The 14457-nt window shown below is 53.2% G+C and overlaps 1 protein-coding gene across 1 annotated transcript; it reads right to left on the reverse strand.

Annotated features, from left to right (window-relative positions):
* Nucleotides 1-570: 570 nt before the first annotated feature.
* Nucleotides 571-3593, reverse strand: Phlda3 (pleckstrin homology like domain family A member 3). Its single transcript, XM_004862237.4, has 2 exons — nucleotides 2886-3593; nucleotides 571-1217 (listed from the first exon to the last, which is right to left on the reverse strand). The coding sequence occupies exon 1, from the start codon at nucleotides 3324-3326 to the stop codon at nucleotides 2949-2951; it is 378 nt and encodes a 125-aa protein (XP_004862294.1). The 5' UTR covers nucleotides 3327-3593; the 3' UTR covers nucleotides 571-1217; nucleotides 2886-2948.
* Between the last annotated feature and the right edge of the window lie 10864 nt (nucleotides 3594-14457).

A 14457-nucleotide genomic window follows, 5' to 3' on the forward strand; every position in this document is an offset into this window, starting at 1 on the left:
GGAGAAACGTGGAGAGGAACAGACCAGCTGGGTGCACAAAGAGGTTATGAAATAGATTTCAAGCTACTAGAGGGAAGCCAGTCAGCCTTGCTTCTTCCACAGATTGGAGGAGGCTACTGCTCTGAAACACGGAAGGTCAGTAAACAGGGTGAATGGCCAGCTTCTAGGCTTAACAGTTCTTGTATAGCTCAGGGCAGTGAGTTACCACCATTTCCCCCGAGTTGAAATTATTCCTTTTAAACCATCCAGTAAGGAAGAATTACTGTATAAATGGATAAGTCTAAACAATAGGGAGATAAGCATGGCCCAGAAATCTGAGCCACTTCCCAAGAGAGCAGGGACAAGGTCATCTACAGAAGAGGTGTCCACAGAGACTGCTTTGACCACTGTGGCATCCCAAGTCACACTGAAGCCCGCCCTTCCTAGGACCACTGAGACTAGGTCTACTGGGGTTCCAGTGTCTCCCCCTAGCCAGGCTAGCAGTTTCAGAATGAGCTGTGCAGGAGGGGGCAGGGAGACATGCCAAGCCCTGGTTCTTTGTGGGTAAAGAATTTCACGCAGCAGACAGTGTGGTTACTGCCCTTTGTAGGGCATCTTCATTCTGGAATAGGCATGAAATGGTAATGGCCAAACCTCACCTGAACCCCCTCCAGGCCCAGCACCACAGGGGGGAACATGGGTAGAGGCGGGGGAAGACATGTGCAAAGAGGGCCTGGATGGTGGGGGTCCCAAAAGGACCTAAGCAGCAGGAGACCCCCAGGTGTGGGCCTCAGGCCCAGCAGCTCCCTCTCCTCAAGGTGAGTCCGAAGCTGCTCCAGGATGGTGCCTTCTTCAGATACCAGGCTGGCCTCTTGAGTCCTGAGGTGTCGGCTTAGCACCCCATGGGGGACTGTCCTCCTCCAGGCCTGCAGCAAGGCCAGGCACTAACAGCAGTCCGCAGACCTGACGGAAGGGCCTCAGCAGGCAGAGGACTTGATGCCAGCTCCCATCGTGATGTGGGGGGCCAGGCCTGTGGCTAGAAGCTGAGCTGGGTATGTTGTGATGTCCTGACAGTCTGTCCAGGAGCTGAATCTTCATCCTCAGCTCCACACAGCCTTCTGGCCTCCTTCCCTGGCCCTCCACTCCTTCAGCTCTGACGCCTCCTCCACATGCCCATGGCTTCTGCTCACCTCATGGAGCACAGTCATGTCCCCTGTCGGTGAAGGGATGCAGGGCAGCTGGTGAGAAAGAACAGCAGTTAATACAGTGTCTCCTAGGTGTTGGGCACTTCACACCAGGCCTTCCCAGCCTTCCCACATCAGGACAAACAGAAAACAGTACAGCCGTTCCTCATTACCCACTGAGGACTGGGTCTGGGACAAAACCTGAATGTTCAAGTCTTTTGTATAAAAAGATGCAGTCTTTGCCTAACACCTAAGCACATCTCTAGTATATTTTAAATCATCTCTACATGTCTTGTTGTACTTGGTACAATGTAAACGTTATATAAATAGATGCTATGTCAATTAACAAATATCGACAAAGAAAGTCCACACATGTCCAGTAGAGCATAATTTGTTTTCCAACTATTTTCCAACAGAGGTTGGTTGAATCCACAGCCATGGAACCCATGGATACAGGGCTGACTGTGTTTATACAACACTTTGTGGCCACTGGCATCTGCTTCCTCCCAGGGCTCCCCCACCCCAGGCCTGAGGGACGCATGTGGATCCACTTAGCACAGCAGGGCTGCCCTGTACCAAGCCTCCCAGCCAACGCTCACTGCACCATGGGGGGAGTTGACAGAAGAATCAAAGGGTCTGTGGCACTGATGGCCCCAGGCTTACTGGGACTCTGTTGTTGAGGTAGTGTGTGAGGTGGAGCAGGGGGCCCAGCACACAGGTTTCCACCAGAGAAGTTAGTCCCAGTGTGGCATAAACCCTTCCGCAACCCTGCTCCCGGTTCCCTCAGGGAGGGAGTGGCATCTGAGGAAGAGGACACGGGGCTCCGTGCCAGGGCTTCTAGGTTCTATTCCTCTTCCCTCCCCTGCGCCTTCCTGACCACTGATGGGCCCTCCTCCCCTCACCCTCTGCCCCACTGCTCAGAGAACTCATGATCCTGCACCCACCACCAACCCTGCTCCAGGGCCCTATCCCCTTCCAGTGTCTCCTGCTCTAGCCCAGCTGGGCTTTGGCTGGCCCTCGGGGGTAGGCTGACAGACAGGCCCATCCCCCAGAATCAGTGGCCTGGCCTTGGCCTGTCTCACCCCTCCTTTAGCTCCGTTGTCCTCCCAAGAGCTCAGTCCTAGAGCCCCAAACCCACTGTCCAGAATGGGCATCGGGAGCCCTCAGACCAGACCAGCCAGCCCTCCACTGAGGCCCTACTCTGGGAGCTGGAGCTCCTCTGCTAACTGAAGGATCCTGCCTTTGTGCATCAATTCAATGCTCACACTCTGTGACACGGTGTTCCTCCTAGCAGGACTGTGGGTCTCTACCCTCTATACCCATCCGTTTCTCCTAGAAAGCCACAGTCCACGAGTCCTGCCCTGGGTGGGGGTGGAGGCCCAGCAGCCTGAGGCAAGGTCCGTCCATCTGATCAGGGTTCAACCAACTTCTGGGAAGGCTCATCCCATCCTGGTTCCCCCACCTAGAGCTCCCATCTTCGTTTCAGACACCTGGGTCAGATTTAGGATCCTTCTATTTGGAGCCCAGAGGGAAAGGCCACTCTGCTCATCTTGGCCACCACCCCAGGCCTCCCATACTCAGTCTTCTGAGCTCCTATTCTCTTTTGGCCCCAGGAACCCTCCCTAGGTCTGCCTGGCTTTGAAGCAGAGTGCTGGCCCCGGATTCTCTGCACAGGACAGAAGGAGGGGAGAGAAAGAGGGCGCAGTTCCGGTGGGGTCTCACCTGGCATGAACTCCGGGCACCACGGGGGCAGGGGGAATGACAGTAAGATGGGAGCCCGGTGGTTCAGGACACGAGGGTCCCGGCCCCGAGGCTCTGCCGAGCTCTCACTGTCTGAATGGCCTGTTGATTCTTGAACTTGACCAAGCCCAGGGTGATCTGGGCGTTCCAGCCGGGGTCTTCGAGGGGGCAGCGGAAGTCGATCTCACCACCGCCCTCGGTCACCAGCGTGAAGTAGATGTGGCGCCCCGTGCTCTCCACGCACTCCACCGCCTTGATGCGGGCAAAGCTGAGCTCCTTGGGCCGGCCGCCCGTGCCCTTGGCCTCGAAGAGCTGCAGCCCTCGCTCGGTAAGCACGCAGCGCTTGCGCTTCCACAGCTGCAGCAGTCCGCCGCTGCGCTTCTCCAGCACGCCCTCCTTGAGCACGGTCGCCGCCGCCGTCATGGGCGCCCCGAGGTCCCCAGCAAGCGACGAGGCTGCAGCGGATGCGGCGCCCCTTCAGGCTCTGGGGCGACCGGGGCCGGCTGGCAGCGCGCCCTGCCCACCTGCGCCCCGACTGCCCGGTACGCCCGCTCGCGCGGACACCGCCGCCTGGGCAGAGCGTGCCGGGGACCCCGCGCTCCCGCCGTCCGCTTCAGCCCGCCGTGCTCCTCTACCTCTGCCTCTGCCCCGCGCCCGCTGGCCCGCACGCAGCTTCCCCGAGCTCCGTCTGCGCGCTGGGCGGCAGCTAGCGGGATGTGCCCTTACATGTTCCGCCGCCTGCGCCGCCGCGCATTCCTGCCCCGCCAGCCCCTCCTCCCTCTGCTCCGCAACGCGCCCGCCCCTTGAGGGCTCCGGGGGCGGGGCGCTGCGGGGCTCCGCCACCCAGGGCGGGCGCAGGGTGCCGGCGCGAGGGCTGGGACCCAGCGGAGCTGGGGTGAGGTGGGGTGGGGGGCTTTTACCCAACAACCCGAGCCTCAGGCCTGCCGTCTCCGCTTCTGGGAACCAAAGCCCCCAACCCTACCCTCAGGCCTTGGAAGGAGCTGGAGACGGTGGAGGGAGAGCATCTCTGGATGGCAGATGAGGTGGGCAGTGCCACCGGTTGTGGTTGCATGGTGGGCATCAGCCAGCTACTGGCTTTTCCCAGGCCACAGGAGACCTGCTTCCCACCTCCGGCCTCTGCCTCACATCGGTGTTGGGTTCCTCCCTCGTTTATCTGTGCAGGCCCAGGGTGAGAGAGGCTGTCCCCAGCTATCCTCAGCTCAGACAACCCACCCCCTCTGACTTTTACCTCCACTTGCTGTCGGGGACTGGGACGCGACAGCAGTGGGAACTGGAGAGAGACGCGCTTTGTGGCCTCTTTGTAGTGGGAGGGTGACCCCGCTGTGACCTGGGGCTGTCACGTCTGCAGTCCCCTTGCTGGCACACACTTGAAGGTGGCTGTGTTCAGCCCCAGGCCCAGGGATGCCCTGTGCATGCAGCCCCGGGCCTGAGCACAGCTCCAGCTGTAGCTTTCTCTCCCGTCCCTCGCCCCAACAGAACAGGCTTCTCCCAGACAAGGAGCTGAAAGCGGGCCAGAGAAGGTTACTCTTCTTTTTCTGCCTGAAGAATGTTGCGTAAAGACCAGAGGAGTGTGGTTCCCCCTTGGTTGTATCCCCTGCCTGGGCTACCTCACCTTCCATTTCCACATCTGTCAAAGGGGATAGTTAATTTCCTCTCATCTCATGGGGTTGTTGCCATGGCTAAGTTAGGAACATCTGTGAAAGGAAGGCATACAGGAAAGGCCTGGCACTCGCAGAGACAACTCTCCCCTCTGGACGAGATGAGGTCAGGCACTGGACGATGGCTGTCCTCAGTTCTCATCCGTCCCATCTCAGTCACCTCCTCCGGGATAAGGTTTCTTAAAAGCCTATTCGTCAACAAGTTAATAATAGATTGTTCTGGGAATAATGATACTTGATAATGACAGTCAAAAGACCTCTTCATAGCACACCCTGTTTCTGCCCCTTGCCAATGAGGGGAAACTAATGGGCACAGGGAGGGTCCAATTGTGGGTGAGGGGATTCCTTCTCTGACCGCACAGCACCCAAGCCAAGCCAGGGGCAGGGGCGGAAGGCAGCCATCAGCTTCCGGTCCATAGCCAATGCCATGCGCATGCGCACGCGCACACGAACACCACAGCTAACTCCTGACTCCGTGGGCCCCCGGGAGAGGAGCAGACAGAGCTAGAAGAGAAGCAGCGAGATGGGTGTTTCCTGAGACCAGAAGACAGCACCCAAGCAGAGCCTGAATGGCCACGGCCCTGCCCTAGGGACCCCACTCTACCTTCTTGTGGTTCTTTCCTCCCTCACCCCTTAGTAGAGGCTTCTGAGTGCACAATCGAACATGACCCAGAAATCCCTCCTCAAGGAAATGGGCCATGGACCAGGCTGTGCCCCAACTCTGTCCCATCTCTCTTCCTGTCCCCAAACCAGGGCAGGACTCATTCCTGTTCCCTCCGGCTCCAAACTGATTCACAGTGTAGAGGCTTTCAAAGTTTACAGAGCCTTCAAACATTTTTAGACTCCTGTGACAGATAAGTATTACCATTATTATTATTATTATTCTCCTTTTTCTGAAGAAAAAAAAGATACAGAGAGGTCAAGCAACCTACTTGAGGTCACACAGCTTTGTAAAGAATAAACCCAGGGACCCAGAATCTTTTGATGATCCCAACTGCCTTTACATAACCATCTGAAAATCTTTGGGCATGACCCAGCTCCCCACGCCTCTCTCTTCAATTACTGGATGGAGGCTGTTGGGCTTTTGGACACAGGAGAAAGCAGAGGGGGCAAAAGGGTAGGGTACAGCTCAGTGGTGCAGTGCTTGCCTAGCATGTGCAAGGGCCTGGGTTCAGTTCCCGGCAGGGGAAGATGGAATGTGGCTAGCAGGAGTGAGTGGGAGAAGTGAGGAGGAAGTCAGTAGGGCACACTACTGCTGAAAAGGGCTTTGCCAAGGACTTATCCTGTTCCCCACACCCACCTCTCCCTGGTGGCCGAAGTGTGTCCTCGGAACCTGGGAGTCCCATCCTCCAGTTCTGTGGCCCCTTTGTCAGGAGGCGAGGATTCATTCTGCTAAGGTTGGCTTCTTGCCAGGAGCCCCACCTGGGAGCCACCTGGGCCCAGGTTGGACTGTTTGGGCTATCAGGATACCAGACAGCTTTCAAGGGTTGGGGGCGCTGGCAGGTGCCAGAGTATCCTGATCCTCCTCAGGGACAGGGCTCACACTCAGGGTTCTTGGGGCCATGCTGGGCACTGGAAAATCTTACTCAGTTCTTACTGACTCCACATCAAATAGATGGACAGAATGTTCCCGATCACAGCCCGAGCTGGCTCCTCCCTCTGCCCGGCCCAAGGGGAATGCTGATCTGCACTGTCCTCATCTACCCCAATCCAGCTGGATCCTGCTAGACTCTAAAATTGCCTCAGGGAAGAGTGGGCTGGTGGCTTTATCCAGGTCTCTGCCCTGTCCGGTGTGGAGGAGGGACCCGTGTGGAGGGCCGGGTCCCTTTCTGAACACTACCAAGGCCAAAGGAGAAAGAAAGATGGGGAAAAGTAGGATAGGAGAAGAATGGGCCCCAGAGAGGAGCAAAAGAGTAACAAAACTTCTGTTTTCTACATGCTCTTCTTAATATAAAATGTTTAGGGGTAATAAATGGTTACAAAAACTAAAGAAAACACATTGAAGATAATTTTACTAACAAAACAGGATGTCTCTTAACACTAAAATATTAAACTGAACTGGGCATGGTGGCACATGCCTGTGATCCCAGCACTCAGAGAGTCTGAGGCAGGAAGACTGAGTTCCAGCCGCGCCTGGGCAATTTAGGGACTTAGCCAGCCTGGAGTGACGGTGCACGCCTGTAATCCCAGCACTTGGGAGGATGAGGCAAGAGGGTCGTTGTGAGTTTGAAGCCAGCCTGGGCTACATACTGAGTTCAAGGCCAGCCCGTACTGCATCGTGAGACCCTGTCTCCCCGAAACCAGTGGGGCGGGGGCGGGGGGAGACTAACTTAGCAAGATCCTGTCTCAAAATAATAATTATAAATAAATAATAACTGGGGGCTGGGGTGTGGGTCGGTGCAAAGACCCTGGGTTCAGTCACCAGTATTGCCAAAAAACAAGCACGGAATCTGCCTGAATCTCAGCCCCCTCTAAGTGAACATCAGTGACGCCACCTGTGAGGCCCTGGGATATGGGCCCTCCGAGACCTACCCAGTACGCTCAGGCCCCACCTGCTCATCCAGGCTCCTGCACACCCCTCACCATCCCACAGCATGGCCAGCCTCCTAGTCAGGACCCTCACCTGTTCTTCCACATCACCAGCTGCTCTGTTTCTTTATCCCACCCAGCTCTGTCCAGACACTGTCTCCCCAAAGTCCCCCCACACCCTGCTTCAAACCTCAACTCCTCCCCGGCCATCGACATCTTCTCCATGGCATATGTTACCATCAACAAGATTTTCATATTTATCACCTATGTCCCACACTCTGCAGTAGGCTGCACGTCCTGGGGAGTTTCATCACTTTTCCTAAGCCATGTGGCTCCAGCACCTAGAGCGTTGCCAGACACTCAGCAGGACCTCCATCAGTAACTTCTGACTGGGTGAATTCAATGGCAAAGTACCTGACAAAATCAGGAGGTGGAAAAGGATGATGCAACTGTTTCCTCTTCGGTTATTATGGGGAGCCAATAAATGCTATCAAGAGCCAATGAACTAATACAGAGGCCTGAGTGTATTATTTAAAATGCTCATGGGAACCACAGGCAGTTACAGGAGATGTTTAGGGTGGTGAGACTGTCCCTTGTGACACTATAATGGCAGACGTGACTTTAGGCATTTGTCACAGCCCACAGAACTGGGCAACATCAAGAGGAAACAATGTAAACTGTGGACTTTAATTAATAATAAATGCATCAGTATTGGTTCATTAATTGTAGCAATGTATCCCACTAATATAAAATGTTAGTAATAGGGGAAACTATGGAAAAGGGGAGGAGAGAGGGTATGTGGAAATGCCGTACTATCTGCTCACCTTTTATACAAAGGTAAAACTGTTACAAAAATTAAGTACATTAATTAAAAAACAAAGAGTTAATAGATAACAGTACTCCTTCCAGGGAAGGGACGGGTGAGGAAAGAAGATACTTTTTTTTTTTTACTGTTCCTCATTCTGTACTACTAGACTTTTAAAAACTTATGCTTGCATTGCTTCTCTTAAAAATATATTTAAGGGCAGGGATGGTAGCACACACCTATAATCCTAACCATTGAGGAGGCTGAGACAGAAGGATCACATTCCAGGAAAGCCAGAGGCAACTTAGCAAGACACTGTGTCAAAATAAAAAAGGGTTGGGGATGTAGCTCAGTAGTGGAGTGTCCCTGGGTTCAATCCCAGTACCACAGACAGACAGAGAGACAGACAGACAGATAGATACACACACACACACACACAAACACATTAAGTCTTCAGGCATGTGGCATGCACCTATAGTCCCAGGACTCAGGAGGCTGCAGTAGGAAGATGACTTAAAGCCAGGAGTTGGAGGTTAGCCTGAGTAGCATACCAAGACAAAATCTAAAAAAAAAAATCTGGAAAACACACAATGCATCAACACTCATGCAGTGAAGCAATTAAAAATAATGAACCAGATCTGTGGGTCTTGCTAGGAAGAGCCGTCTGAAATACGTGGTCTTGCAGGAAACATTTCAGTACAGCAAGTGTAACGTGGGGTCTAACATGAACGCACACTAAGGGCAGGCTGCCTTCGTCCCATGGATCATCTTGGAGGGACTCACACTGATGTGTGACTACGGGATAGACAGCAGGAGGACACCCGTCCCTTTACAAGCATGCATGTGGATGGTCTGGAGAGCACACTCATATTACACACATATATTTTTAAAATAAAATTTGAAACACAAGAGCTGGCTTGAGAGCAGGCATTGATTTGGAGACAAGGACACCAGCTGCTGGCCTGGGCTAGTCATGAGATGCCCAAGGATGGAGCCTTCTGGTGTGGGGTGTACGAAACTGGCCCTGGGGACTCATCTCATTGCATCCTGGCATCTGGGGATGGATGTCTTTCTACATCACTGGGTGTGGCCCCCAGGCCAGGAAGTGGCCTGTCCTATGGACCAGTGCTTCTCAAGACTGCAGTGTACAGATACCTGGGAATCTTCTAAGAACAGGTTCTGATTCAGTAGGTCTGGGATGCAGCCTGAGCTTCTGCATCACCAGAAACTGCCATGTTCCCCTGCTGACGCTTGGCCATACACTTCTGATGGCAAAGGCGGAGAGCAGGGTGCTCATAGTGTCACCCAGGACAGCAGCAGCAGAAAGGCAAATTCTAGGCCCCAACCCAGACCGACTGAGTCAGAAACCCCGGGTTGGGGACCAGCAATCTGTAACGAGCCATCTGTGACCGTCCTTAATCAGCTCTCCAGGTGACAGTGAGAGGCCCATGAGCACATGTGAGTCACTGATGCAGGGAAAGAGCCAGGACACCTTAGCCCCAGCTCGGTAATACCTTGGATAATCACTTCCCTGCTCGGGCTCAGTTTCCTCATCTGTAAAATAAAGGCCATCAATGTCTGCCTTGCAAATTTTGTACAGATTTCCCAGAAAGCCCAGCTACTTTGTAGGGGCTAAGGAACCTCCTATATACAGGCAAGAAAGCAGCAGTGCTACTTTCTCCTCAGCCTAAGCCACACTCCCGATTCACCAGGCCAGGCAGTTCCTCCTTGCCCAGATGGGACAGGAAGGGTCTCTCTCAGCACTGCTCTGTCCCTCCCATACCTGCTGCTGGGCCACTGCACCCGCCCTCTAGTCCAGGGGTCCCTCCCCTCTCTCCTTTCCCACCACACTCCAGTGACCTCTTCATCGGACTTCTCCCGAACTGCTCGTACCCCTTTGATGAACCACCCTTTGTTTGAAGCCTTCAGAGTTCCCTCTGATTGCTGATTTTCTAAAAACCAACCAAGGTTTCAAGTCTCTAATGACTTGAGTTTTATGAGCACCTTTGCGACACACCTCAAGTGGGCAGCAGCCCTGCTGCCAACCCGCCCAGGCTTGCTCCTGGGCCTGGCTCTCTGGGTGGAAATCCCCTCCCACACTCAGCCTTTAATCGCCTTCCAACCCAGTAACTTCTCTGATTCACCAGGGATACCTTTCGTCTTGCAAGCGCCCACTGCCCCTCTCTGATGGGCCCGAGTCTGGACTTGAAGACATTTGATCCCACTTGGGTCTGACGAGGATTGGATTTGTGGGTTCGGGGTTCAGGTTAGGGCCTGCAGGATTTTCCTTTTCCCATACCACTTTTGCATCTGGGTTCCCATGTCCTGGGAACAAAGGGGTGCCCTGGAACGACCTCAGGGACACCGAACCAAGGAGTGACACTGAAGGAGACTGACTGAAACACAGACTCCACGCACCATCACGTGACTTTGTAATCTGAAAGTGCTGTTAGGTGCTTTTGTCGTTCTGCAGATGCCACCGAGTGTACACAATCAACCTGGACGGTATAAATTCATAGGGGACGTGGTCCCTCACTGCAGTCAAGAGCCACAGTGAACACAACAGGGCTGAGGCTGTGGCTGGTGTAACCTAGCACACTGTGTAACGGTAAACTTTTTTTTATAAGTAGAAGGAGCAGAGTCTAAAATCACAATAAAAAGTGTAATATAATAAATGCATAAGCCAGGAACATGATCATTATTGTCAAATGTCATGTACTGCATATAACTGTAAGTGCTATGCTTCTGTACACTCAGTAGGTTTGATGAAACTAGGGGACAGATATTTCAGTTCCATCTTTTTTTTTAAGGCAGGATCTCACTTTATAGTTAAGGTTGCCTCGAACTCATGGTAATCCTCCTGCCTCAGCCTCCTGAGCGCTAGGATTACAGGCCTGCACGACCACACCTGCCGTTGAGCTCCATTTGATATGGAATCCAACACTGACTGACCACTTGCTACATGGTACATGACCACACTTGAATGCACTTCTATTGCAAAAGACTGAAAAGATGACAATCTCTTTTCACCACCCTCTAGCCCCACAGCCAACAATCCCTTACCTTGCTGTGGGTCTCGCCAGACATTCAACTTTATTTTTCTCACATTTGCACCCAGAACAGCACGAAGCAGCAAATGTGAGAGTGGCTGAAGGATCCACAAATCCCCTTCCAACTCTGACATTTTCTGCTTTTGAGTTTGGTTCATCCTTTTTCTACAGAGCAGTCTTTCATAGGGTCACCCTACAATTATAGGGGCAAAGATGCATCACGGAAGGAAAACAGGAGAAAAGACAATGATGTCAATGATGATGTTCCTTCTAAGTGAAATTATGATTTTTTTTCCTGCCTCTGATTTTCAAATGTTTCATAGTGAGAATTTTGAATGCATTTTTTTCCTCTTTCTTTCTTTCTTTCTTTTTTTTTTTTTTTAAGATAGGATCTTGCTATGTAGTCCAGACAGGGTTTGAACTCACCATGTAGATCCTCCTGCCTCAGCCTCCCAAGTACTGGGATTATACACATGCACCATCATCCCAGCTTGTGAAAATTATGAATTCTTACATGTTACTTTGGTAAAAAGGACGTTTCTAGGCATTGCCATTTTCCAGGTCAGGCAGAGAATGAGGCTGTGACTCATCTAGCCTGAGAACAGGGTTGAAGAGAAAGGAACAGGTGAGAAGAGCAGGAAGGCTCACGGTGCATTCTAGGATGAGATCTCCAGGAAGACTCATGCCAGGAACTTTAGAGCCCACTGTGTCATGCGCATTAAGCATCCTGAGAGCCAGGGTCTGGGCTGGGCTCTAGGTGAATAGTGAAACCAAGTTCCCTTCATGGGGACTGGCAGGACAGGGGGATGGGGAGGGGGTTCACACCCTCAGGGGACCCCGTGCCCTCAGCAAGATGTTCCCTCATGTAGAGGAGGGATTCAGAAGTAAGACTTGGATCTTCAACAACCACAATTCTGAAGTGGCACAAACATGGCATCCCAGTACTGGACACTGCCAATCCACGGTGACATATCCAGGTCATGGCTGACACTGCCAGGATAAGCTAGGCACTGCTACCCCTACTCTTCCCCCATGTAGCCCTGGACTGGTAGGGGAGGCTCTGCTCACCGTGATACACACTGAGCCAGGCAGATGGAGGCTCCATCTTGACACCTACTTCCGCCCTCCTGCAGGGGGAAGAGAATACAAGCAGTTGCATGCTAGCTCTTAAAGAGTTCTGTACAAAGTGACCTGAGTCACTCTGATCCCGACTTAGACACCACAGCAAGCCACATCTAACTTCAAGGAAGGAGGAGAAACTTAACCTTACCGGGTGCCCAGAAGATGGGGGTATCTGTGAAAAGCCCTACAGGACGAAACAGTGTGGCTGCCGGGGGACCAGCCGATGCCCCAAGGAGGCAGGGCCACGGGGACTCCACTCCCCTAGGGGAACAGCAACCCCCCCTTGGCTCAGCACCAAGCCTTTGAACCCTCTGCGAAGTCAGGCTGAGTTCAACAGGGTGGAAACAGAAGGCTCAGGGGCAGGTGCTTCAGAAAAGGCATCCAGGGCTTGTCTGGGCACAGAAAATGCCCACTAAGAGCTTTGCTCGTGGTAATCTGCTTCCTGGATTTTCATGGCCTTTGGGGCGACTCTTCCTGGGCCCATAAACTCAGAACATCAGAGTTGGGTGTGTCCCCTGGAGCCCGGCTGCTCCACTGTGGTCCCCAGATCTGCAGCATCAGCACCACCTTTCCCTGGGAGCTTGTGCGAGACATCCAGTCTCGGGCGACACCCAAAACTACTGAACCAGAATCTGCATTTTATGAGATGGGAGAAGTGAATGCTCATTACAGCTTGAGAAGCACTTCCCCAGGACTAATTGAGGCCAACATTTTTCATTTCACAAATGAGGAGCTGACACCCAGAGGGAGGAGGCTGGCCCAGAGTCACACAGCTGGTTCCCATCCCGGCTCCACCACTTGCCAGTGACTTTGGGGAAGTTACACATTCACTGAAGCTGCTTCCTCTTCTATGATAAAGGGGGCTGTAACCATTGCCAAGTGCATATGTGGGCATCGAATAAGAGCATCTAGACCAGTATCCGCCACGTAGCATGTGCTTAAAAAGTGTTAGCTACTACTACAGGCCTAGCTCCCTATTCTAAGGCCACTGCTGCATACCTCCTAGTGCATGGCAGTTTCTTGACAGTGTCAAGTACAGCAGGGCAGCAAGGAGGAGTCGTGGGCCCAGCTACTACTGCAGATCCTGCTCTGCCATCTGACCTCAAGTTAGCTGCTGAATTGTTCTTTGGTTCCTGGCTTTAGCTTGATCATTTGTAAAGTTATGTCCCTGACTTGTTGGATTATTGCATCCATCAAAATGAATTCATATATTTAAGGTCTTTGAACAGTTTCTGGTGCCAAGCAGTTCAGGGAAGGTATAGATCTTTCCCAGATGGGGCTGCTTCTGCTCTCCCTATTTCCAAATCTAGTCCACTAGATTCTAGTCTTTGCTGTACCACTGAGCTACATCTCCAGCTTCCCAGCCTCCTTCTTATCCCAAAGAACTCTCTGGGCTCCCGGGGAACCACTAGAAGCCCAGCGTGTCTGTGCTGAGGAGAAGCAGTCTCAGGCAGGAGGCAGCTGTCTGCAACTCCTTGAAGGACTGTCACACAGGACAGAGATTAGCCTCCAAGGGGTCTGGATGACTCTAGGGGACAGAAATAGGAAGTTCCAGGGAGTCCTCTGGAATCATTAGAACGGTTCTCAGGCACCCCCAGCAGCCAGCTGGGGGCTGAGCTGGGCAGTCCAGCGGTTGCCCCTTCAGGTGGGTGAGCTGCAGGCGGGGGGTCTCCTGGGTGACAGGCTACAGGAGTCCACAGATTCTCAAGCCTGGCTGAGTTTGAAAGTTAGAATCACCCGAGAAGCTTTTCAAATACAGATTCCCAGGCCCTTCCCAAACCAACCTGATCAGAATCTCTAGGGGTGGGGCTAGGAATCCATTTCAAAAGCTCCCCTCCTTCAAAGATTGTAATAAGGAAGTGGGTCTGGAGCCAGGGCCAGGCCATGAGGTGGGAGAGGGGAAATAGGGTGGAGGTAGGGGAAGGAGAGAGGAGCAGCAAGGGGAGTGGGAGGAAGGAGGGACCAGGGCTCAGGGAATTGGGGGGCAGAACCACCCAGGGAGGAATCCCCAGGGCTCCTCACCCCCCCCTCCGGCCACCCCCTCCCTCACCAGGTCTAGGTGTGGAGACCCCGAGATTATCACCTAACAGCAGCCTAACTCCCAGATCTTTTCCTCATCCTCTTACCCTGCAGTCACGCTCCTACTGGGATACCTGTTCCTCCCCAGCCTCCCCGGTGACCCAAAGAGATTGCTAAGGCTCGGAGGAGGGAGAGGCCTGGACCTGCCTCGCATCAGGAGAGGCAGCTCTTTCTCATCACACCCTGGATCTCCAGGGCCACTTCTGCCCGAGGGCGCCCTGAACTGAGCCCCTGACTCAAGAACGAGAAAAGAAAAGTGCATGGACGTCAAGATCTTTGCTCACCCTCTT

The sequence above is a fragment of the Heterocephalus glaber genome, unplaced genomic scaffold, assembly GCF_053883595.1.
Source record: "Heterocephalus glaber isolate CG9 unplaced genomic scaffold, H.glaber_assembly_v1.0 deba00001600, whole genome shotgun sequence".
Lineage (NCBI taxonomy): Eukaryota > Metazoa > Chordata > Mammalia > Rodentia > Bathyergidae > Heterocephalus > Heterocephalus glaber.